This window comes from Sturnira hondurensis, unplaced genomic scaffold (assembly GCF_014824575.4).
Source record: "Sturnira hondurensis isolate 20B ecotype Veracruz unplaced genomic scaffold, ASM1482457v3 Scaffold0021143, whole genome shotgun sequence".
NCBI classification, from domain to species: domain Eukaryota; kingdom Metazoa; phylum Chordata; class Mammalia; order Chiroptera; family Phyllostomidae; genus Sturnira; species Sturnira hondurensis.
In genome coordinates this window covers 31,774,990-31,801,074 of record NW_028093774.1, presented here as the reverse complement: position 1 = coordinate 31,801,074, position 26,085 = coordinate 31,774,990, and the positions used below count along the sequence as shown (strand labels likewise).

The window sequence follows — 26,085 nt, the reverse complement described above, 5'->3', positions numbered from 1 at the left end:
CATTATTTCCTCTAATAGTTTTTTAGCTCCACTTGATTTCTCTCATTCTAGGAATCCAACGTTACCAATGTTAAATCTTTTGTTATGGTCCCACATATTCAGAATGTGGTCTGTCTTGGTAAGATGAGGTTCATTTGTTTTAAAGTCTGTTTTCTCTCTTCTGCTCAGGTTGGGTAATTTCTATTGTTTTATATTTAAGTTCACTGATTCTTTCCTCTGCTCTATTTGGCTGTTAAACCCATCTATTGTGTTTATTTGGTTATAGTATTTTTCAATTCTAAAATTTCCATTTGATGTTTCTTTACATCTTTTATTTTCTGCTGACCCTTTTTATTTCTTTGCTGAGAATTTATATTTATTCATTTGGTTTAGGCATGTTCATAATTGCTCATTAAAACATTTTTAGATGGCTTCTTTGAAATCCTTGTCAGATAATTATAACATCTGTGTTATTTCACTGTTGATGTTTGTTGACTGTCTTGTCACATTCAAGTTGAGATTTTCCTGATTCTTGGTATTTTAAATTTTTTTCTATTTTAACCAGACATTTTGGGTATTACTTTAGATGGTGGATCTTATTTAAATCTATTTTAGCAAGCCTCCCATGACACTGGACCAGTGAGGAGATGGGGCACCGCTATGTTGCTGTCAGGTGGGAAATAGAAGTCTAGGTTCCCCATTTGGCCTTTGTTAACAACCTGGAGGTGTGTACTCCAACTGCTAGGCTAGGGTAGCAGCTCACACTCCCCATAGATTTCCACTGACTCATCCTGACCTGAAAAGGCAGAAGTGCCTTGTTAATTCTCCACAGTCATATCATCATTACTGGGTGGAAGTGGAACAGGTTCCCCATGTGGTCTCTAGTGTGTTTGGATGCATTACTGTTGGGAGAGGATGAAGGTCCAGGCTCCTCATTCAGTACAGGGATGATGGAGGGATTAACGGGCAAGAGCTGAAATCTATGCTCCCATTCCTCTTGGTGCTACAATTTATTTCACGGTGTTTGGTGGAGTAAACCCATTATTGTCTAAAAATTTTCTGCTTAATCAGCTTCCTTTCTTTGTCTTTTGACCACAAAGGGCAGACCTTTTGTGATTTTTTTCTCTTATTGGTATTTTTGGATTTCTGGCTTCTCCAGCACCTAGTTCAGCATATATGGGACAAAAAGAAAACCCAAGTCTAAAGGAAAAATTCACTGCTGTGTGTTTCCTTTACTTTTACACTATCACACTCATAATACTTCTGACACCAAATGTGCAGGTTTTTCATATACCAAGCAATTCTTCAAAACCAGTTGAGTGTCCTAGGATTCAACTGAATTCTAACACTACCTACCTGGATATAGCATCAGATCCCACCGGCTAAGGGCTTGCTACCACAATACTGCCTCACCCCCACTTCAGACACCTATTATAAGTTGTCAATTGTGCTTCTGATTAACTGGCTATAAATAGAAAGTTCACCTGCTGAGGTTTAAATAATTTGCTAGAGTAGTTCATAGAACTCAGGAAAACATTTAGTTGCTAGATAACTGGCTTATTTTAAAAGGGTGACATCAGGAACAGCCTGGTAGAAGAGACGCATAGGCAAGGTATAGGAAGGGGATGAAGCTTCCATGCTGTCTCTGAGCACATGACTCTCCCAGCACTTCCACAGGTTCGCTAACCCAGAAGCTCTCAGAACCACCCCCCCTTTTGTGTTTTTATGGAGCTTTCACAGTGTAGATATGCTTGATAAATCAATGACCATTGATAACAAATTCAACGTCTAGCACTTCTCCCCTTCCTAGAAGTCAGAAGGAGGTAGGACTAAAAATTCCAACCTTCTAATTGTGGTTGGTTCCCCTAGCAACCAGCCCCCATCCTTAGGGACTTTCCAAAAGTCACCTCCTTAACGTAAACTCAGGTATAGCTGAAAAGAGCTTCTTATAAATAACAAGATACTTCTTTTACCTTTATGGCTCTGGAGCTATTTCAGGAATCTATGATAAAAGACCAAACATTATAACAAAAGATGCCCTTATGGTTCTTATATAGGAATTTACAAAGGTTTTAGGAACTTACAAAGGTATGTGCCAGGAACAGTGGACGAATACTAAATATATATATATTTCTTTTTATAAATCACAGTCTAACAGTCTACCCCTAAAGGGGTCTATGGTCTACCCCAGTGTGATCTATGGTCTTTGAACATAGATCACAGCAAAATGATGATAAAATTCAAAAGATACTAGCATTATTACTACAATTCCATTATCATTATCTAGTCCATAATCATACAGAAATGTCTCCCAGGGTGAAACCAATCAGATTTGCAGGCTTCCACTGGAGACCTTGTCAGTTTCCCTTAGAGATGCGATCTTGGAAAACATACTTCTCCCTTTCATACAGCTGGTATAATTGAGCCAAGAGACAATATCATCTCTTGCTCAGAGCCTCTTTGAGGTATTAATATAATATTGGATTTTTCCATTATATAAATTATTTGTTAATTTCTTTACTTATAAGTACTATTTATCCTCTCTATTCATACTCAAACTTCTCCACCTTTGGAAGGGAAGGTAGGTTCAGCTACTGTGCTGGTATAGAGCAGACAGCCCTACTAGTCTAGCAAGTGCCTCCCCATAGGTACACTCCTGTCCATATAAGGTTATAAAGGCCCAGAACGAGTGGGGCTATTTTTGCCACCAGGTAATACAGCTATATTCACTGTCAGCCCCAATTTTGCCAGATGTACAAACCTACCCTCATCATATCCTTAGGAATTTGGACATAAAGTTGAAAAACATACTTATAGTTTCATTGATTAGAAATCATCCTTCCAGCACTTGTTGCGGCTGTGGTCTTGTGACCACTGCATCAGGTAGAAAAAAAAGTTGAGGTGATAGGTGAGAAGAAGAAAAATAAAGTGATCACTATGATCCTCTCTTAGCTAGAATTGCATAGTCATACCACCCAGCATCCTTCCCCAGACCCACCAGAAAAACAGAAAAATCTATCTAGTGAGGACATACCTTTAGCCCCATTCATGTTCACATTGAGTGTGAACATTCATGAAGGTGTGTAAGCCAGCCTTTCATACTTTTATCTCCCTTTGTTTTAGACAGCCAGTGTTTTAATTGCCCATTCCAATTCTCTATCAAATGTCTTTCTACCCATCAATGGATATTATCATGTCAAGCATGTTCCTTGGTCTGATGGAATAACAGTCAGCTGTCCAAATTGCTGCAAGACCTTCTATTCCAGTTCTTTCACAGCACTCTGAACCTTTGCTTTTATTACTGGGTAAGGAAAACCCAGTGCACAGTCAGTATTTATTCCTGTCAAGACCCATTTGTAGCCCCTTAGGACTACCAGCCTCAGTCTAACTTGCCAGCTATGTTCAGGGCCTTCCCCCCAGGGGATATCTGCCACTTGGCCATCTGCAGTCTCTCTTTTGCTGGCAGACAGAAGAGCATTATTTGCATTTTGTGTCTCAGAGGGTACAAGAGGAATATGTATAGATTCAGTCCATCTCTGCATTGCTGTAGACCCTCAGTGTCCACCTTTTCAATCCCAATCACCTTCCAAACCTAGCAGGGAGATCAAAAGGACCTGCTTTAATGGTACCCCTCAAATTTCCATAGAACAATGCTCCATTTTGACAGACCTTTAATACGCCAGATTTCTATTGCCCTCCTGCCTGACTGTCCACATGGCCAGGCAAGAACATCAGATGAAGACCAAATATATATTTCTTATTATAAATAACAATAACATACCAGAGAACTTACCATAATGTCATTCTTTAGGTCCCAAGGTCCCTAGCTGATCTGTTATCTTCTCTACCTTTCAGTCTCCTTATGTTTATTTTATATATAATGTGTAGAAGGTTTAGTTGTACTTAGTAGGAGGAATAGAGAGAAATGAGTCCACTCCATTTTAACCTGGAACCAAAGGATTAATGTCATTTAGTCATCTGTAAAAGAAGACATCACTTTCTAAATGTCCTCATATATAGGACTCAACAGAGACTGAGTGTGCAAAAGATTTATTTGGTGGCAGACTAACTTCTGACATGATTGCAGAACGACAAGGACATTCAAACTTTATCCAAATGCAAGAACTAAATTGGACTTCATCATCCCTCAGGTATAATCATTTTATTATATGTTTTTAGCATTATACTTAAATAGGTGATTATTATCATTTTTCTTAGGTTTATAATTTATATATATATATTATCTAAATATAACTGATAATTCAGAAAATTATCAGGACTACTTCAAAATTTCATGCTGACTTTACCACCCTTTGAAATACTCTAATAATTTTTATTATCACACACTATGCTTAAAAATATCATCAGTCTCTTTCTAAAACGTTTCTCTTTTCTTTATAACCAAGCTTTTAAAAATTAGAATATATGAGGTTTGCTACTCAGATTGAATCAGTCTAATTAATGCAATCTGTCTTCATTCCTCTGATGGACACTATTCTCATGAATATCATCACTGTCCTTCTGGTTAATAAATCATTTTATCACCCTTCTTCTTATTCTGCACTCATCACAGACAGGCATCTTGAGCCATAGTTTTAACATAAGATGATGACCCCAAATTTACCTCAAACACAGGCTTCTCACTTGAAAATTCAATTGCTTTCCAGGTAGCATCCAAAAAATACACCCACCTATTGTTGCCCAAGCCAAAAATCTAAGAGTTATTTCTGCCTCTCCTTTGTCCTCCATTTTTAATTAATCACCATGTTCTCTACAGTCTATGTTTTAAGTATGTCTCATAATTCCCACTTCTTACCATAATCACTGCCATTGGCCTAAGTTGGGAAATGAACTACTTTATAAAACGTTCTTGATCATTTTGTTGTTATATATAACCTTTCCTGCAAGGCCATCTATTATTTATACTGCCTTCTAAGATGCAAATTTTATCAGAATATTTCCCTTGTCAAAATTGTTCAGTGGCTTTCCATTATCTACATAATAAAACTTAAAGTCCCTGACTTCTGGCCAAGATGGTGGTGTAGGTAGATACACTTTGTCGCCTTGCACAACCAAAAGAAGGACAACAACAAATTTAAAAACAAAAAATAATCATAACTGCCAGAAAATCAAACTGTATGAAAGTCTGACAACCCAGGAGTTAAAGAAGAAACACTCATCCAGACCAGTAGGAGGGGCAGAGATGGGTAGCTGGGGGGTAGAGAGAATTCAAGGTAAGGCAGTGGCTGGAGGACTGGGCAAGGTGGTGGCTGGTGGAGCCCCCAGTCCCACATTTGCATGCAGATAAACCATGAGGAACAACTGGGGAGCAAAACAGACCATGCAACCCAGGGTTCCAGTGTGGGGAAATAAAGCCTCAAAACCTCTGACTGTAAAAATCTGTGGGGGTTGCAGTGGTGGGAGAAACTCCCAGCTTCATAGGAGAGTTTGTTGGAGACACCCACAGGGTCCTAGAGTGTAACAAAACCACCCACTCAGGAATCAGCACCAGAAGGGCCCAATTTGCTTTTGGGTAGCAGGGAAGTGACTGAAAGCCAACGAAGAGCTGAGCAAGTAGCATTGTTCCCTCTCAGACCCCTCCCCCACGTACAGTGCCACAACTCAGTGAGGTGGATTGCCCTGCTCTGGTGAATACCTACAGCTCTGCCCCTTACCACATAACACGTGTGCCAAGACAAAAAAAATATGGCCCAAATGAAAGAGGAGATCAAAGCTCCAGAAAAAATACAACTAAGTGTTAAAGAGATAGCCAACCTGTCAGATACAGAGTTCAAAACACTGGTAATCAGGATGCTCACAGAAATGGTTGAGTATGGTCACAAAATAGAGGGAAAAGTGAAGGCTATGCAATGTGGAATAAAGGAAAATGCACAGGGAACCAACTGTGATGGGAGGGAAAGTGGGACTCAAATCAACAATTTGGATCACAAGGGAAAAATAAACATTCAACCAGAACAGAATGAAGAAACAACAATTCAAAAAAACAAGGAGAGGCTTAGGATCCTCTGGTACAACCTCACACATTCCAACATCCAAATCACAGGCATGCCAGAAGAAGAGGAAGAACAAGAAATTGAGAACTTATTCAAAATCATAATGAAGGAGAACTTTCCCAACCTGGCAAAGGAAATAGACTTCCAGGAAGTCCAGGAATTTCAGAGAGTCCCAAAGAAGTTGGACCCAAGGAAGCACACACCAAGGCACATCATAATTACATCATCCAAGACTAAAGAGAAGAAGAGAATCTTAGGAGCAGCGAGAGAAAAGGAGACAGTTATCTACAAAGTAGTTCCCATAAGCCCCAGCTGATTTCTTAAGAGAAATCTTGTAGGCAAGGAGGGGCTGGAAAGAAGTACTCAAAGTCATGAAAGGCAAGGACCTCCATTCAAGATGACTCTATCCAGCAAAGCTATCATTTAGAATGGAAGGGCAGATAAAGTGCTTCCCAGATGAGGTAAAGTTAAAGAAGTTCATCTTCTCCAACTCCTTATTATATGAAATGTTAAAAGGACTTATCTAAGAAAAAGATGATCAAAATACAAACAGTAAAATGACAGCAAACTCACAACTATCAACAGCTGAACCTAAAAAAACAACAACAACAAACTCAGCAAACAACTAGAACAGGAACAGATTCACATGGAGGGTTATCAGCAGGGAAGGGGAGGGGAGAAAATGGGGAAAAGGTACAGGGAATAAGAAGCATAAATGGTAGGTACAAAATAGACAGGTGGAGGTTAAGAATAGTATGGGAAATGAAGAAGCCAGAGAACTTATATGTACAACCCATGGACATGAACTAAGGTGGGGGAATGATGGTTGAGAGGCAGGTACAGGGCGTAGGGTAATAAAGGGGGAAAAAGTGGGAAAACTATAATAGCATAATCAATAAAATATATAAAATAAATAAATAAAGTCCCTTTTACTGCCCTGACTGGTGTGGCTCAGCCAGGGTTGATTGGGTGTCATCCCAAAATGGAGAGACACTGGTTTGATTCTGTCAGATCACAAGCCTGGGTTGCAGGCCAGGTCCCCAACTGGGGGCACCCAGGAGGCAACCATTCAATGTTTGCTTGCACGTGTATAAAAAATATTTAAAGTCCCTTTGTACAGCACAGAAAACCCTTTAATTATCTATTTTTATCTTTTGTAATCCTTACCTGTATTGCCCCATAACTCTTTATACTCCAGAAATTCTAAAATATACTAGTTCTTCAATCTTAATCATAAGATACAATCTTTAGTTATAAGAGTGCTTCATGTTTCTGTGTTTGCTTATGCCTGTTCCACTGCCTAGAACTCTTTTCTAATTTACCTAACAAATGCCTATAAAATCTGCAAGTTTCATTTTAAGAGCTTTCTCCCCGGTGAAGTAAGCCTTGACTTTCCAAATAGGTTTTTCTTCTCTAAAATACTTTACAACTGACTCTATTTATAGCAATTTTCTTTTTTTATTTCAGTTTTTTCTGGATCCCATTCCTTGAGGGAAGACAGTGTCTTTTCATATTTGCTGTAACCTTTTCTAACATATTGTCTGCAATTAGGAAATACTAATGAAAATATATTGAATGAATGGATGGCTTATTAATGGATAAAAGTATGTCATAATTGTAATTTCACAGTTTAGAATTTTGTTTACCCTTCTCTATTATGGCTCAAAGAAAGGTGTAACAGTTATAAAGCCATAGACTAAGAATTAAGCATTCCATTTAATTACGAAAACATCCTTAAAAGTGGAGTGCAATAAAAGATTTCAGGAGACCCCACAGAAATACCTGTTTTCAAAGATTTTACTTGTTTTCTCCTTTTCCCCCATTCCAAATTCTTTCCTGGCTCTTCAGAAACAACCTATTTAATATATATCGTCTGCAGTTTACAACCTGAAAATCTTGTGATTTCAGCTCCACTATGATTTCATGAACATATGAATTTATGAAGAAATTGAAGATGTTTATTTTTTAAGGTTTTTTATGATAGTGTTATGTTTATGAGGTAATAGACATTTTTAAAGCAATGAAATTCTGTCATTTTCTTACATATGTGCTCCTTTAAAAATGTATTTATCTGGAATTTGTGACTTTGTTCCTCTAATTTGTGGAACATATGAAGGCTAAACTAATTGAAATGAAGGGAGATGCACAGGAAACCAATAGTGATGGAAAGGAAACGGGGACTCAAATCAATGGAATGGACCAGAAGGAAGAACAAAACATCCCACCAGAAAGGAATGAAGAAATGAGAATTCAAAAAAATGAGGAGAGGCTTAGGAACCTCCAGGACATCTTTAAACGTTCCAACATCCGGATTATAGGGGTACCAGAAGGGGGAAAGAAACAGCCACGAGTGGAAAACTTATTTGAACAAATAATAAAGGAGAACTTCCCCAGTCTGGCAAAGGAAATAGACTTCCAGGAAATCCAGGAAGCTCAGAGAGTCCCAAAGAAGTTGGACCCAAGAAGGAACACACCAAGGCACATCATAATTACATTAGCCAAGACTAAAATGAAGGAGAGAATCCTAGAAGCAGCAAGGGATAAGGGGACAGTCACCTACAAAGGAGTACCCATCAGACTGTCAGCGGATTTCTCAAAAGAGACCTTACAGGCAAGAAGGGGCTGGAAAGAAGTATTCCAAGTCATGAAATCCAAAGACCTACAGCCAAGATTGCTTTATCCAGCAAAACTTTCATTTAGAATGGAAGGACAGATAAAGTGCTTCTCAGATAAGGTCAAGTTCAAGGAGTTCATCATCACCAAGCCCTTATTATATGAAATGCTAAAGGGACTTATCTAAGAAAAAGAAGATGAAAAATATTAACAGTGAAAGGACAGCAAACACACAGTTATTAACAACCACACCTAAAACAAAAGCAAACCAAGAGGACAGCTAGATCAGGAGTGGAACCATAGAAATGAAGAACACATGGAGGGTTAGAAACAGGGGGGTGGGAGGGGGAGAAGGCACAGAAAATAGCATAGATGGTAGGTAGAAAATAGATAGGGGGGAGGGCGAGAATAGTGGGGGAAATATAGAATCCAAAGAACTTGAGGCACGTGGTTATAAACTAAGGGGGGGGGAGAATGGCGGGTGAGGGAGGGTGCGGGTGGAGGGGAATGAAGGGGGGGAATAGAACAACTGTAATGGTATAATCAATAAAATATATTTTAAAAAAAACAAAAAAAATGTATTTATCTGATCATTTCAACCATACATATTACATGAAAACAATTCTTTTTCATAACATTTGTCAGATGAGGTTTTTTTAAAATGCTTTTGGTCTTGTACATGAGGGATTCACTTATATAATTTTCCTATTAAAATTATAACTATATTCCTTTGTCTAAATTCAGAACTGTGGATTTGATTCCAGTTGACCAATTTAGAAATGTGTGTAATGTGAATCTACAGAACAATAATCTTACCTCATTCAGTGGGTTAATCTACTTGCCTAATGTGAAGGTAAGTCATAAATTTTCTTTCCAAGTTTTAAATGTAAGCTATATCTTTACTTTGGATTAAAATGTATTTTCATGGTACTAAAGAAAAAATATTCCTAAAGTGTTTTTTTTTTCACCAAACAAAAAGTATAACCTCCCAGCAGTGTTTTGGTTGACCTCAGTTTTCTGTGATTGCCTTGTAAGCAGTAAACCTTACTGGGCACAGGAGATAGGGTGGAGGGCTGCCTCAATAGTGACCATGTGTGGTGTGAAGTTGGAGGACAGGGCAACACTCCACGCAGCCTCACTGCCTCCCATCCTTGACTGAACCCTCTCCTACGGTCTTTTAAATATGGAGAAATAGCAGTCTCTCCAACTAAAGAGTTATTTCACCTAAATCAGACTTGGAGAAGTCAGTGCCGATTGAGAAAGTCGAGCAGCCTTCTAGAGTCTCCATTATTTTGTTTAAAATGTTGTCATTTCCCAGCATGTCAGATAATTTAAAAAAATTCAAAGCCAAATTGGACAATTTGCAATATAAAAATTTGTCATTTTAACATTGATATTATTAAATTATATTGTATAGTCCAACCATTTTAATAGCTTTTAAGATGTTAATAATCTCAAACCAAAGATTATATACATATGGGAACATTTATTTTGAATGTCTGATTAATAAAGTATTCTTTTCGGTAGGTCTTATGCCTCAACTATAATCATATTGAATCAATCATGCCCAGACTAAAGCCTCAGATTCACTTGACCAACAGACAGCTGCTCTACCAGAAAGTGCCTTCAAGTGGTTATGGACAGCAGGGAACTTCAAAAATGAACCGGTATTGTTCTTTTTTTTTTTTTACTATTATAAATAATTTAGGTTGGGAATTTAAAAATAGCAAGTCACATTAATAATAGCAGTAACATACATTTAGCTTATTTTAATACTTATTTAATAGCTACATGCCAAAGATGAACATTGCATATAAAAAGATACTTAAAAATACTCCTTTGTCATTGCTTTTTCCATTCCCCCCATTTAACATCCATATTGTAAAAAAAGAAAATGATAAAAAACCTTGTATGTTTAATGATCTGTTTTTTAAACTTAGATATAATTCACATACTCACCCTCAATGTACACTCACAATGTACACACACACTCACCCTCAATGTACAACTCAGTGATTATTTTAGTATATTCACAAAACTGTGTGACCATTACAGCCATCTAATTCCAAAACATTTTATTCACACCACAAAAGAATCTCTAAATTAGGAGCATAGAGTCAGGTTTCTCTTAACATTTGTTTTGTTTTATTTCTAAATTATTTATCTGGTTACTTAATGCCCCAGCATCAATGGAAAAGATACATTATGAAGAAGGTGAGAACATAACGGCCCACCTTCCCACACATTTTTAGTAGAATATAAATAAATAAATATCCAAGTTAGAATACATTTATTAAATTTTCCCCAATAAAGAGTATTCCTTGCATTTTTCTTATTTTTAGTGAAATATAATTTGCATATAATAAAGCTCACCATTTTAGTTAATTTTGACAAATGTATTCAGTCATATAACCATTACCACAATCAAGGTATGAACTATTCCTGTTTCTAAAACTTTCCTTCTATCTCTTTGCAATCCCCTCCCCCTAGACGCTAGCCCTGGCAACAACCACTGATCTATCAGCTTTCTATCACTAAAAATTTCGCCTTTTTTAGAATTTTATATTAGATTATAAATTATATTAGATTCTAATATGATTAGAATCATATAGTAAGTAATCTTTTGTGTCTTTCTTCCATTTAGCATAATTCTTTTGGGAGTTATCTTTTGTTGCAAGTGTCAGTAATTCCTTGTATTGCTCAGTGGAATTTCATTATATAGATTATATGACAAGTTGTTTATTTATTTATGGTTGGTGAGCACTTGGAATGACTCCAGTTTGAGGCTGTTTTGATTAAAGCTGCTATGAACATTTAATTTATGCACATCCTTTATACTGGGAACTATTCATATTTGTTTTCAACAGTCTTATTAAAATACAGAATACATCCTATATTCACTCATTTCAGTGTATAATTTTTATGGAGTGGTGCAACTATTACCACAATACAATTCTAGAACATTTCCATCACACTCCAAAAAAGATCCTTCAGGTTCATTTGCAATCAATGTCTTTTTCCACCTCGAGCTCCAGGAAACCATTAACTCACTTCCTATAAAGTCGTGTTTTCTAGACATTTAATGTAAGTGGAATCATATACTATATGTTCTTTTGCATCTGCCTTCTTATATTTAACATAATGTTTTTGAGATTCATCCATGTTATAGCATGTACTAGTAGTTCACTTTTTTTATTGCTGAATAGGTTGGGTATTCCATTGTATAGATATGCCACACTTTATTTATATATTCACCAGTTAATGGACATCTGGATTGTCCCCACTTTGGAGGTAGTATGGGTAATGTTGTATAAACATTTGTGTAGAAATATTTGTGTACACTTATGTTTTCATTTCTCTTGGGTAGATACCTAGAAATGAAACTGATGGACCATATAGTAAATTAATGTTTAACTTTTTAAAAAAGATTTTATTTATTTATTTTCAGGGAGAAGGGAAGGGAGGGAGAAAGAAAGGGAATGAAACATTGATATGAGAGAGGAACATCCATCAGATGCCTCCTGCCATGTGCCCTGACTGGGGACTGAACCCAACCCTCAACCTAGGCATGTGCACTAACCAGGAATCAAACCTGCAAACTTCCAGTTTTCTGGATGACACCCAGCCAACTGAGCTGCACTAGCCAGGGCAAATCTTTTACTTATTTTTTAATTAGTTTGTCTGACTTTCTATTATCGAGTTCTTTAAATATTCTGTGGATATAAGCCCTCAATTAAATATTATAAATGATTTATAAGTATTTTCTCTCAGTGTATGGCTTTTCATTTTCTTAAATGGCATCTTTTAAGAAATTTTAATTTTGTAAGTCCAATTTATAACTTTTTCTCTAACAGATTGTGATTTTGGTGTTGTACCTAAGAATTTTTTGCTGAATCTAACTAAGGCCACAAAGATTTTTCTCATGTTTTCTTAAAAGTTTTATGTTTTTCTCTTTTCTATTTAGGACTATGAACCACTTTGAGTCAATTTTTGTGCATGTTGTGAGGTCTAAATTCATCTTTTTGCATGTTGTTATCCATTTGTCCCAACAGCATTTAAAATACTATCCTTCCCCTGCTGAATTTCCATGGTCCCTTTGTTGACAAGTAGTTGATGATAATTCTAACAGTTTATTTCTGGACTCCATTACATTAATGTATGTATCTGACCTTTCACTAGTACCAGACTGGTTTGATTACTATAGCTTTATAATAAGTTTTGAAATCAAGGATTGTAAACCCTTTAACTTTGCCCTTTTAAGACATTATTTTGGATATTCTGGGTTCTTTGAATTTCCTTATAATTGTTAGGATAAGATGGTTATTTTGCTGGGTTGAGGGGAGGCCTGCTGAACTTCCGATAGAGATTGCATTGAATCTATTGATCAATTTGGGGAGAACTGCCATCTCAATAATACTGAAAATAGATAGGTATGGAATATTTCTTTTTTTTAAATTTTATTTATTTATCTTTAGAGGGGAAGGAGAGAGGGAGAGAAACATCAATGTATGGTTGCTTTTCCTGCGTCCCCTGCTGGGAGTTGGCCTGTAGGGAACCAGCCTGCAACCCAGGCATGTGCCCTGACTGGGAATCGAACTGCGATCATGTGGTTCGCAGGCCTGTGCGCAATCCACTGAGCTACACCAGCCAGGGCTGGAATATTTCTTCACTTATGTAGATCTTTAATTTATCTCAGCAATGTTTTGTAACTTTCTATGTGTACATTTTGCAGTTCTCTTGTTAAATTTTTCTGAAGTATTTTATTCTTTCTTATACTATTGTAAATAGAATTTCTAATTTCATTCTCAGTTTATTGCTGATATATAGAAATTCAAATGATTTTGTATATTAATTTCTTACCCTGTGATTTTGCTGGATTCATTTTGGTAAATTCCTTAGGATTTTCTAAATACAAGATTATGTCATCTTAGAATACAGACTGTTTTATGTATTCCTTTCCAATCTGGATGCATTTTTTTCCTCTTTCTTTACTGTTTCTTGGCTAACTGTACTCACCCATGCTTTTCATTTTATGGTAAGTACATGCCAGACTGTCTTTTTATGATATAGCTGGTTTGAGATTAAGTTTATGGGATCAAACTTACATATGTGTTTCAGGGATGTAATGAACAATGAAAATCTGCCTCCAATAATGCACAGCTTAGAAGTTCTTCATCTGGGCTACAATGGAATTTGCAATTTAATTCAGCTACAACTAAACAGACTAAGAAATTTAAAATTTCTCTTTCTACAGGGTGAGTAGCAACATTGTTGATGTGTAAGTCTTTGTTATTAAAAACTGACTTGATCATTATCCTTTTTGATAAACAAATACAAGCATCAACATATACTTAAAACAGACTCACTGACCAAAGTATTTTAGTGATCACAAATGGGTTTTTCTTGGGATATTTACATAAATCATGAAAATGTAATATTCTAGGATTATTGAATGTTACCCTAGAAGATGCAATATCCTAGGACTATGTGCAGTTATTACATCATAATTTACTTCTATATCATATCCTATTTTAAAAACAATAGAAAGTACCAGTGAGTAATTCATAAGTACTTGCTAAACCCAGAATTGTGCTAAGTACTAAAAAAGATATAGAAATATTATATTGTTGTAATTATATATAATTTAGATCCTTGCTCTATAGTAATTTAAGATCTACCTATTCAGAGGTATACTGAAACAAAGATAAATTAAGTTCTGACACTGTATTATTAACTTAAGTGCAATAGAAGTTTAAAGAGAAATTGAAGCATTAACTTCTCTATGCATCTAGAACTTTTTGAAAGGTTCATAGACTTTAGATTGAAGGTGAGCATTACCAAGAGCTTTGCTACCACCAAGGTGGCAGAGGGGACAGTCACAAGGGCAAGACTGTGGTGTCCACAGGCCAACACTTGAACAGGGACCAACCTGATGAAAACAAAGAATGCACAGTTTTCTGAGAGAGTTATAAAGTTTCTGAACATGATCAATTTGATGGATAATGTTCATTTTTGCAGTTGAAAATGGTAGGAATTGTAAATTTTTAGAAAAGTAGCATGAGAAAAAAACAGGGGTTGGAACATTAGTATAGTAATAAAAGGGATCAAATATGTTGTGATTAAAGGAGACTTAGCTTTGGGTGGTAAACACACAGAGCAATATACAAATAATGTATCACAGAACTGTACATTTGAAATCTATATAATTTTATGAACCAATTTCACCCCAATAAATTTAATAAAAATAATTAATGACACAGAAGAAACATTGGGAGATACATCAGTGAGTTGTATGGGAAGATAGCTGTATCATTGATCTGAGTATAGTAATTTTTTCCTGAAAGACAGACTTTTCAAAGTATGTGATAGATGATGGCTAGTGAGTTTATAGGCATATTTAGAGAAGTAAGTTAGGTTAAATATACTGAACAGGAGGAGAGGATTCTGAGATCAGTCTAAAGTTAATTAAGACAAGGGCAAAATCTGTAGGGGAGTACATAAATGTAGACAGTGATAAAATTAGGCCATGCCAGGGTCCACAAGAGAGCTAAGGAATGTGTTGTGTTAAATGTACAAGAAGGTGGGGAAGGTGGAATCTACGGGGAAGAGTACAGTTGGGCTGTGGGAAATCAAGTTAGAATCTTAAGGCTTAAGAGTCAAGTGTATCTAAAATTTAACTATTTAGTTAAACAGGTGGGAGTTTTTCTTTTTAAAAATATTTTGATTGTGCTATTACAGTTGTCCCAATTTTTCCTCCTTGGCCCACCCCACTCCCTCAGGCCATCCCCCCACCTTTGTTCATGTCCATGGGTCACATGCGTAAGTTCTATGGCTACTCCATTTCCTATGTTGTACTTTGCATCCCCATGGCTATTCTGTGACTATCAATTTATACTTCTTTTTTAAAAACAATTATTTATTTATTTATCTTTAGAGGGCAAGGGAAGGAGAGAAGGAGAGAAATATCAATGTGTGGTTGCCTCTCGTGGGTCCCCTGCTGGGAACTGGCCTGCAACCCAGGCATGTGCCCTGACTGGGAATCAAACCGTGACCCTCTGGTTTGCAGGCCCGTGCTCAACCCACTGAGCTACACCAGCCAGGGCTCAATTTATACTTCTTAATCCCCTCACATCTTCACCCATTCCCTCAAAAGCCCCCTCCTATCTGGTAACCATCAAAATATTCTCCATATCCATGATTCTATCCATTGTCCTCATTTACTTAGTTGGTTTCTAGATTCGATTGTAGATAGGTATGTGTTTATTGCCATTTTTTAATTCAGAATTTTGATCTTCTTTTTCTTAGATAATTCCCTTTAACATTTCATATAATAATGGTTTGGTGATGATGAACTCCTTTAGTATTTTCTTGTCTGGGAAGCTCTTTATCTGCTCTTTGAATCTAAATGATAGCTTTGCCGGCTAAAGCAGTCTTGTCTATAGCTCCCTCCTTTTCCTAACTTCAAATATTCTTGCTAGTCCCTTCTAGCCTGCAAAGTTTCTTTTGAGAAATTGGCTGACAGCCTTATGGGAACTCCCTTGTAGGTAACTGGTTTTCTCCTCCTGCTTTTAAGATTCTCTATCTTTAAGCTTTTATATTTTAATTATTATGTGTCTTGGTGTGGACCTGTTTCCATCCATATTGTTTGGGACTTGTGCTTCCTGGACTTACATGTCTATTTCTTTCACCAAATCAGGCAAGTTTTCTTTCATTATTTTTTCAAACAGATTTTCAATTTCTTGCTCTCTCTCTTCTCTTTCAGGTACACCTATGATGTGAATATTGTTTGACTTGAAGTTGTCGCTGAGGCTTCTTACACTATTCTCATTTTTTTCTTATTCTTTTTTCTTCTTGTTGCTGTGCTTGGTTGATTTTTGTTTTCTTATGTTCCAAATCATTGATTTGATTTTCAGATTCATCCGCTCTACTGTTGATTCTCTGCAAATTGTTCATTTCCTTTAGTATATCCTTTATATATGCCTGGCTCTGTTTTATGCTGTTGAATTACTGAGTTCTTTGAGCATCCTTATAGCCAGTGTTATTCTGCATCAGATAGATTATTCATCTTCATTTTATTTAGTTCTTTGGAGATTTTTCACTTGGGCCATGTTTATTTATCTCCTCATTTTGGCAGCCTCGGTGGAAGTTTTTCAAACAAATGTAAATGCTATTAGTTACAGAAATATAAGATTCCTAAAAACATATTTAGCATAGTTTTCTTGGAGTTGTCTCCCTTAAATATGCTTAATGAACATCTCAAAATCAATTATGGCCAAAAATATGCCACTGTAGACATTATTCAGTACTTGAAGCCATCTGATATGATTTTTATACTGCTGGACTTAAAATATTAAAAGTAATAGTCTAGATACATAATTTCATGAATGTACTATATTAATACACTGAGTTATTTTTCTCACTTTTACTTGAATAAATGTTTTAAATTTATATGTAAGGCACTGGCAATGTTTCAACGTCTGTGATTTTTAAAATCACAAGCTCTGTGTGCAATTTTCTTGAAGGTTGTGATATTATCAATTTCCCTATAAGAACAGAACAAAATGTAAATTTACCATATATCAACAATTCTGATACATACTTTTTACATTTAGTACGTCTCAAATATGATTGTTTCTTAACTGATGGTTTGTCATGGTTGACTTAACCAAGTTTTTTCTTTCTAAAGGTGTACATAAAATATTGACATATCTTAATATTGTTGCTGTCTTAAGTTAGATGAAATATATTAAATTTCAAGGAGAAAAATCCCAAGATCATAGGATCACATGTTTAGTAACACATTCATTTGTTAGGGCAGACACAATAAAGAGACGGGGGTGGGGGTGGCTCGACAACAGATACTCAATTTTTCATAGTTGTAGAAGCCAGAAATCCATGATCTGGGGGATTTTTTTCTTGGCCTGTAGATGGCATTTGTATCTTCACATCATCTTCCCTAAGTGTGTTTCTATGTCCTAATCTCTTATTATAAGGACACCAGTCATATTGGATTAGGGCTTACCCCAATAACCTCATTTAATCTTCTATTAAAAACCATATCCCCAAACACAATAACATTCTCAGGTATTAGGGGTTAGAACTTCAACATATGAATTATGGAGGAAGGGAACACAATTCAGTCTATTACAATGAAACATTGTATGGCATAGTAGAAGCAGCATTGAACTTAAAATACAAAAGGTCTAGGTTAGGCCTGGTATTGCCACTTTTGTATCTTTGAACAAAGCACTTAATTTCTCTTACTCCCAGTTTTATGATAATTAAAAATGATAACATTTTCCCTGTCCTATTTTGAGACTCTATTAGGAAACACATATAAAAATATTTAATCAATTCAAAGGTCATCTCATATAAATTATTGTTAATATTTATAAAGCTATTGATTGCTACAGTAGAGAGAAATTATAGATTATAAAGAAAGGATTGAGGTTTTAAACAATGTAATGTATCCTTAATTTTTAATGTGGTTGTAGTATAAAAATATGTTTTTGTGAAATAAAAACATATTTAAGATATATTTTTCCAATTTAGTAACATAAAAGTTAGTTTATTTTAATAAATTACTTATTTAAATTACCTATTCGAATAATCAGATATACTCAAAAGGCATATCTTTTGCAGCATTTTTGTACACCTACTTTTGTCAATAACAACTATTTTAGTACTTAATTACTGAGCAGAGATTGGATTAATTCAGTATATTGTGTATGTAACATCTTGATCTTTCAAACATAAAGAGGAAATCTTACCAAATATTATTTGATGATAATGTTTCCTTCTTATAAACTACATTCCTATTACTTCTCGAAAATAAATTCTTTTTAATACTTTTCTAAAAATAAATTTATGAATTAATATTTAAATGAAGATAGATAACCTTTTATTCAGGAAGTTTGGGGTCAATTGACATATCATGACTTACCTTTTTTCAGGGAATGAAATCAGTCAAGTTGAAGGGCTTGACAACTTACTGGTACTTCAGGAATTGGTAGTGGACCATAACCGCATCAGAGCATTTAATGATAGTGCCTTTGCCAAACCAAGCTCCCTATTGGCACTTCACCTGGAAGAAAATAGACTACGAGAGCTGAACAACTTACAACCTTTGGTAAAACTAGAAAAATTCTTCCTAGGATATAATAAAATCCAGGTAATGTTAGTTTGTTTTTGTTATGAGATTTACAAGACTTACATAATTCCTCTGAACATAAAGCTTCCAAACACACCAAAAGAAAATTTTGCTAATGTGTTACTTATCATTTATATGCCAGGTAAACACTCTGTGGTGCAGAAGCATGTAGATAGCCTGTGATGCAAAGATGTCCACTCTGCTTCTAGACTCATAAACCCGACCAACCCACATGCATCCACCTGCTAAAAAAGATACTCTAAATGTTCTAAGGTTCTTCTCAGCAGTCCGCTCCAAGAGATCTGTTTTGCTCCTAACTACTTGGTCCATGCTATTGCTGCATTTCAATCCCAGACTTCCTCTGGCCATTTAAACTTGACATATAAACTTGCTCTACCTGGTATCTGAATCGATTTCTGATAATGCTTTAATATTCCATCTCTCCCCTACTTAAAGCTTCCTTAGGATCCTGCTTTAGCTTTACCGGCTCAAAATTCAACCAATCCCCACTAGACCATAGCCCCAACTGAGCCTGCCCAGACCTTCTCCTGAGATAGTATACGGATGAGAGGGTTGAAAGTATACATAACCTTGTATAGCCCTAACATTTTTCTAAGTGTTTTGCTGATGATCTATTAACCTTCCTTTTACCAATTTTTCTATTCTACCTATATCTCTAAGACACCTCAACGACAAAAGTGAACTGTGGACTTCCCCCAAAGGGCAGGAACTGAGTCTGTCCTGCCCACATTTGTATCAGTGTATAGCATAGTGCCTAGTACATAAGAGGTACACAATCAGTATTTGCTGGTGGCTATACTTACTCGTGTTCAGAAAGCCTCTTCTGAGTTGATATAAAAGCCTGTTCAGAGATAGAAAGAAGTCATAAGCAGTGCCCCTTTTCTACAGCATAGCAAGTAGGAAATACACATGCAAAGAAGAAAAACAGCATGTAATTCATTTATCAAGATTAAAGTAAATTCACCTGACATAACCATGCAAAACCCAATGATTCTTCTAAAGCTTTACCCACAAGTTAATTAAATTAGGAAAATTGCTTTCCTATGGGGAGTCTTTTCAGTGACAGCAACTGAGGTAACACAATGGACTGTCAGGTTAGACTTACACGAATCACAGCTCTTACCCAGTATCACACCTTTTTACTAATAATTTCAAAGATATACAGGGTCTAGGACATTCCCATGACTTCTCGGGTCCCTCCTCTCCACATCTCACACATATTGTCCAGCTTTGAATAAAATGTGAGCTCTCCAAATGAGGCAAACCCACGCAACAAGGGAGTGTTTCATTTATTAAATATCTCCATTTTATACTTGAATTTACATGATATTTTACAGGGAGCCATGCCTCATAAATCTATAGATCGTAGGTTTATTCATCATAAGCAGTCCTGAACCAGAGAGGTCCTGACAAGAGCACTTCATAAATTAGGACCTTCTTTCTAATAAATAGCATAGGTTTACTTGACAGGATATCTGGTTACCAGCATACTTAGAAGGAGTTTAGACCGGTAACCAGCTTTTGCCTAAGAATGTCCCTGCCCCACCTCCCTCCCCATCCCTCTTACCCCCTAAAGGAAGTGAATGAATAGCAGATCAACTCATATAGCAACTTCCTCCCCAGTAACTTAAACAGGATAATGTCTAGTCAAGCTTATTTGCTATCGAAATTTAATATAGCTAAAGGACAACCCCTAGGATAAATCATGGGGGATCACAGTCTTAGTGTCGTTATTAATATCAATCCAGCCAACTATCAAAGATATTTAAAAAGTGAAAATAAAGAGAAAAGGAAAAAAGTCTCAAGAATCACCTGAGACTGCAAATGACTTTAGGAGATAGTCAATTGCTATTTCTTGCCCTAAATTAAAGGCTCTACATAAATGTTTATCCTGACAATGTACTCAAAATATAACAACCATCAGTGTGCTGGTTAATGTTTAACAGATGACCTTCCAGGAATAAAAAGTCCCAATCAACAGTATTTACCTAGTTCTATGGTATAATTTCTTCTACCAAAGCCAAATTCAAGTTAAAATACCATCTCACAAATTTCCTGGAAATTTACCAATATTACACAGATCTGTCTTTAGTCAACAATACAAAATATTGTCACTCAAGCTCACTTCACAGGGTTCAATCATGAGATAGCTGCAATCCAACACTTACATATAATTAGCCTCAAATGTATATTTGAAGATATTGGATCTAACTAAATAACTTCTTAATTTTTGAATAGGATATAACAGAACTGGAAAAACTTGTTGGTATCTCTTCTCTTAGAGAGCTTACAGTTTATGGCAATCCAGTGAGTATGTTACTTTTTTAATTTATTAATTTACTTATACAAAATGCATTTTTATATAAAGTAAGAATTTAATTTGTTTTGTTTTATTTATTCATAGACAGTGATCCAAGTACAATTTATTGACTAATGTCTTCTTCCAACTGGTTCCAGTACAAAATGCCACTGTCATATATGAGAGTCAGTTTTAGAGTTCAACATTATATTCATTGGCCTATTTGTCAGCCCCCGTATAGCAATATTATACTGTGTTCATTATTAAAGTTTTATATTGCCTTGATGTCTAATAGGGTGAGCACCGCTCCTCCTCCACCTTCTGTTTTTCTTTCTTTGCTGTCTTGGCTATTCTTGACCCTTTACACTGGAAGTTTTAGCAGACAGCTTCTCAAGTTCTATAAGACTCGATATTTAAATGAGAATTGCATTGAATATAAAAATTAATTTTGGGAGAAATTTGCCAATTTTCCTGTTGGAATCTTCGAAGGGATCTAATAAGTATAGCCCTTGTTCACCTAACATCTGAACAAATTGAGAAACATGTCAGTGACAGATGGAGAGGTGAAAATACTTGGCTTAGCTTAGGGAGAAAGCCAAGTGGGCCTGCTAACAGATCCCAGAAATAGGCAATCATGATCACCCAGTAGCAGAAAATACTTGACTGAGGACTTTCCACCTGGGAGGACAGCTTCTCCTGGAGGAACAGAAAGCATTCTCCCAGCAATAAGCCCCTTCCCAAAAGGAAAGACAGCAGCTAAACCTGCCCGATTTCAGCTTTCCAGATTTATTAAGTCACTCTCCTTCCCCTGTTGATGAGTGAAAGGTTCAGAAAGCACAGCAGGGACATATCAGAGGGCTATTTCTACCAAAAAATAAATACAGTAACTAGTCTCTACTAACATTTATAGCATTGATGTCCCATTCATAAACACAATGTCCCTACATTTTTATGTCCTATAATAAAGATGTATGATTTTCTCCAAAAGGCTTTAATCTTTGGTTAGATTTATTGTTTTTTCTCTTGTGATTTATTTTTATTTTTATCTTATTTTTATTTTTAATGTATTTTTCCATTACCATTTACTCCCTTATATACACCTCCCCCTTCCCCCCACAATCACCACACTGTTGTCCATGTCTGCTGTTTTAATAACCATTTTAAACAGTATCTTTTTACATTTTTGTATATTATTCTTTACCCAGGAAACTTGCTGAACACCCTGTTTTTAGTTCTAATGGACTGTAAAGTGTGTTGCATTTTCTCTGTAAACTATCATATTATCTGTAAGTCATGACTCAATTATTTCTTTCCAATCCTCATGTTTTTAATTTCCTTTACTTCTCTTAATGTGCTGACTAGCACCTATAGTACAGTGTTAATAAAAGCAATCATAGCAGGTTACTAACTTCAAAAGGAATGCTTCTAAGTTGTCACTATTAAATGTGATGTTTGCTCTAAGTTATGGGCAGATAACCTTCAACATTTTAAGGCAGTTCCTTTCTAATTCCAGTTTACTACCCGTTTTTAGCATGAATGGACATTGGATTTTGACTAACTGGTTATGCAGTTCCTCTTTACTTTGTTAATATGTAAATCATATTAATAGACTAGACTCTAGTGTTTAATGACACTTAAATTCCTGGGATGAATATTACTTAGTCATGTTTACACTTGGCTGGATTCAATTTACTAAGATTTCATGTAGCATATCTGCATCTATGGAAATAAGTAAAATTATCCTATAATTTTAACTTCTATACTACTATTTTCAAGTTATTAAGGCTGGTTTTTTGCCTCCTGAAATTAATTGGGGAGTTCTCCCTCTTTTCTAGTTTATGAATTAGCTTATATAAGAGAAGACACATGTTCCTTGAAGGATAATTAGATATTGGCTTTGAAATCATCTGAGCTTAATATTTTTTGAAATTAGATTTAAAGTACTTATTCAAATTCTTCAATAGCTATAAATCTAGTCATGTTTTGTTTCTTCAAAAGTCAATATTGAATTTTATTTTTCTATAAAATTGTCCTTTTCGTCTAAATTTAAATTTATTGTTATCACAGTACTCTCATGAATTTTTAAAATCTCTATTATGTCTGTTTTGTCACCTTTTTCATACCCATGTTTGTTTATTTTTGTTTTTTCTCTTTTATTCTTGACAAGTCTTGATAAAGGCTTGTCTATTAATCTTTTCAAAGAACTTTATTTTGGTTTTATGAAGTATATTATTTCTTTGTTTTATTTCATTAACTTCCGCCCTTTTTATTTCCTTCTTTTAGTTTCTTGGAATTTGCTTTTTAAAAAAATGCTTAAGGAGATACCTAGCTCATTAACTTTTGATATGTCTTGTAAGTGAATACATTTTATGTTATGAAATACTGCATTATCAGCATCCTCAATGTTTTGATATGTAGTGTTTTTCCTGTTCTTCATTTCTTAAAATCTAATTTCCAAAAAATTTCTTCTTTAATCCATCAATTATTGAGATGTGTGTGTTCATTTCAACCCAATAAGATGTTTTTAGTTATCTCCTCCCAATTCATTCCTAATGTTATTACATTTTCATCANTTAACTTTTGATATGTCTTGTAAGTGAATACATTTTATGTTATGAAATACTGCATTATCAGCATCCTCAATGTTTTGATATGTAGTGTTTTTCCTGTTCTTCATTTCTTAAAATCTAATTTCCAAAAAATTTCTTCTTTAATCCATCAATTATTGAGATGTGTGTGTTCATTTCAACCCTATGTTTTTAGTTATCTCCTCCCAATTCATTCCTAATGTTATTATATTTTCATCAGAGGAAATAGTTTATTTATTACGATCTTTGGTATTTATTAAACTTACTTTAAGGCCTAAAATGTGGTCAAATTTTTCTCTTTACTGAATTATATGTCTTAGAGATCTCTCTCTATTAATGCATATATGATCTACTACGTTTTTAAAAATAGATTGATTATTCATCCTCTTTTGATGACTGTTTTACCATCACAAACAGTGTAACATATGGCTGTGCTGTCAGTCCCCAAGATCACCCATGTTCAAGAATTTACTAGAAAGTCTGGACTGTGGGACTTAGCATATAGTTGTACTCATAGCTAAGATTTATGATAGTGACATAGTGAGGATACATAGACAAGTGATGAGTGAAAAAGACACAGGCAGAGTCTAGTAGAATCCATATGAGACTTCCATATCCAGACTTCCTTATGTTCTTCCTTTCCCATGGGGGATCACACAACACATACTCCACCCAGCAACAAAAATGCAGCAACATGTATGTTATGTTTTTGCCTAGGGGATTCCAATAGACTTAGCATTCAAGAATTGATGGGGGCTGGTCACATTGGTACCCTATGACTATCATGTACCAAAACTCCAGACTCCCGGAAGCAAAACAGGTTGAGCATAAATCATATTGTTGTATAAATAGGCTAGGTACAGTGAACTATCCTTGTCAGTTAAGGAATGGCAGGAACAGGTCCAAAACCCAAGAACCAAACATTAGTCAAGAGCTATCCTTACAAGCAGATCCTTCTAAAAATAACAGCCTCTAGACTACTATGTTAACTCTTTCTACACACCTTCTTAGGTATATATGCAAATATTTTTAAGAGTAGTTTGGCACTATGAAGTGATGGATCATACAGTTCAATAGATATGTATTGAATTAAATTGGATAGTGCCTATTAGAAAATATGTTTCAAACTAATAATTACTTACAAGTATACTTTTATAATATTATCCTATTCCTAAATTGGGATTGCCTGAAGTTAATGAACAATATTACATACTCTACAAAGAAGCCTAAACCTCTAAATGGCAGACTTGGTTAGAAAAAAAAGTTCTTATCTTCATTTATCATAACAGGAAATGAGAAATCTGTCAAAAAGGGAGCTCATATTTGTATCATCTGCCTCTTTGCTGTCTATGCTAAATTTCCTTCTCCAGGTTAATGTTTGAAATAAAAGGTTTTCTTACAGAATAAATTATTTTTAATTCTATTCAGATTTGTAGAAAAATGTTACATCGCCACGTACTCATATTTCAGCTACCTAACTTACAGATGTTAGATGGAATTCCTGTGAATTCAGATGATAGGGCAAAAGCTGAATTTCACTTCTCTGAACTACAAGCAAAGAAAAATTCGGTAATAATTATATTATTTATACATTTTCTTTTAAAACATGTAAATGATTACTAAATTAACATTCTATCTTGTACATTTTTGTTTAAATACTTAAACCTTGGCTATCATGTTCTCATAGATTATTTAGTAACTTTTTAGCAATTACTGTCAAAGGCCTGATCTGGTAAACACAGCGGCACACACACACATACACACGCCAGGGAAGCTCCATTTTCTAATAACATGATTTGAAATAAAGCAAATTATTTAAAACATGGCTTTTATTCAGCATGTCCAATAATGATAGAAGATAAGAAGCTATGAGATACCACTTTTCTAAATGGAAGCTAACAAAATTCCTTTCACTTAGCAGATAGGAAAGAAGGTAAGAAATTCTGGCCTCAACTCTCTGGACTGTTCATCTAACAAGAGAGATGTGTACCTCTTTTTTGTGTATCAGCAAAATAATCAGGCCTTTTACCCATGAACTCTAGAAAAGGTATCTGACCATGGTAGGAAAGAGATCAGAGAGAGAAGAATCCAACAAAGCATATCATTAGGAAAGTCTACCATTGACCACCCTCCAAAGACTAAATTTAACACAGAAAAAGCTATGTTTTTTTTAACAAAGAAGCAACATTAGTAGAGCTGTGCCTGTTGCAAAGATCTGGGAAGAAGAGGCTAGAGACAAAGAAACCAATTAAGAGGCTTTTAGAATAATCCAAGAAAGAGATTATGAAGACCTAGACTGGTGTGTGTGGTGGTGGGGGAAGAGGCAGTGAGAGTGTAAGTGAACCTGTAATGTAAGTGGAAGCCAGAGAGCATGGGCCTTAGCGAACAAAGATTAATTTAAAAGTCATACTGAAGAAAGAG

The 26,085-nt window shown here is 35.4% G+C and overlaps 1 protein-coding gene and 1 long non-coding RNA gene across 2 annotated transcripts in view; one reads left to right on the top strand and one right to left on the bottom strand.

Annotated features, from left to right (window-relative positions):
• The window catches only part of LOC118976963 (uncharacterized), a 65,626-nt gene that overhangs the window by 4,258 nt on the left and 35,283 nt on the right, over positions 1–26,085 (bottom strand). The window contains exons 2-4 of the long non-coding RNA XR_005064391.1: positions 19,581–19,618; positions 18,550–18,690; positions 3,773–3,925 (exon numbers count right to left, since the gene is read on the bottom strand). This is a non-coding gene — a long non-coding RNA (uncharacterized LOC118976963). The remainder of the gene's footprint in view (positions 1–3,772; positions 3,926–18,549; positions 18,691–19,580; positions 19,619–26,085) is intronic.
• Positions 1–26,085, top strand: part of LRRC9 (leucine rich repeat containing 9) — a 96,644-nt gene that overhangs the window by 61,649 nt on the left and 8,910 nt on the right. The window contains exons 24-30 of the mRNA XM_037031771.1: positions 4,000–4,130; positions 9,351–9,459; positions 10,134–10,273; positions 13,725–13,861; positions 18,560–18,777; positions 21,016–21,084; positions 25,093–25,233. Coding sequence (XP_036887666.1) covers positions 4,000–4,130; positions 9,351–9,459; positions 10,134–10,273; positions 13,725–13,861; positions 18,560–18,777; positions 21,016–21,084; positions 25,093–25,233 — 945 coding nt within the window. The remainder of the gene's footprint in view (positions 1–3,999; positions 4,131–9,350; positions 9,460–10,133; positions 10,274–13,724; positions 13,862–18,559; positions 18,778–21,015; positions 21,085–25,092; positions 25,234–26,085) is intronic.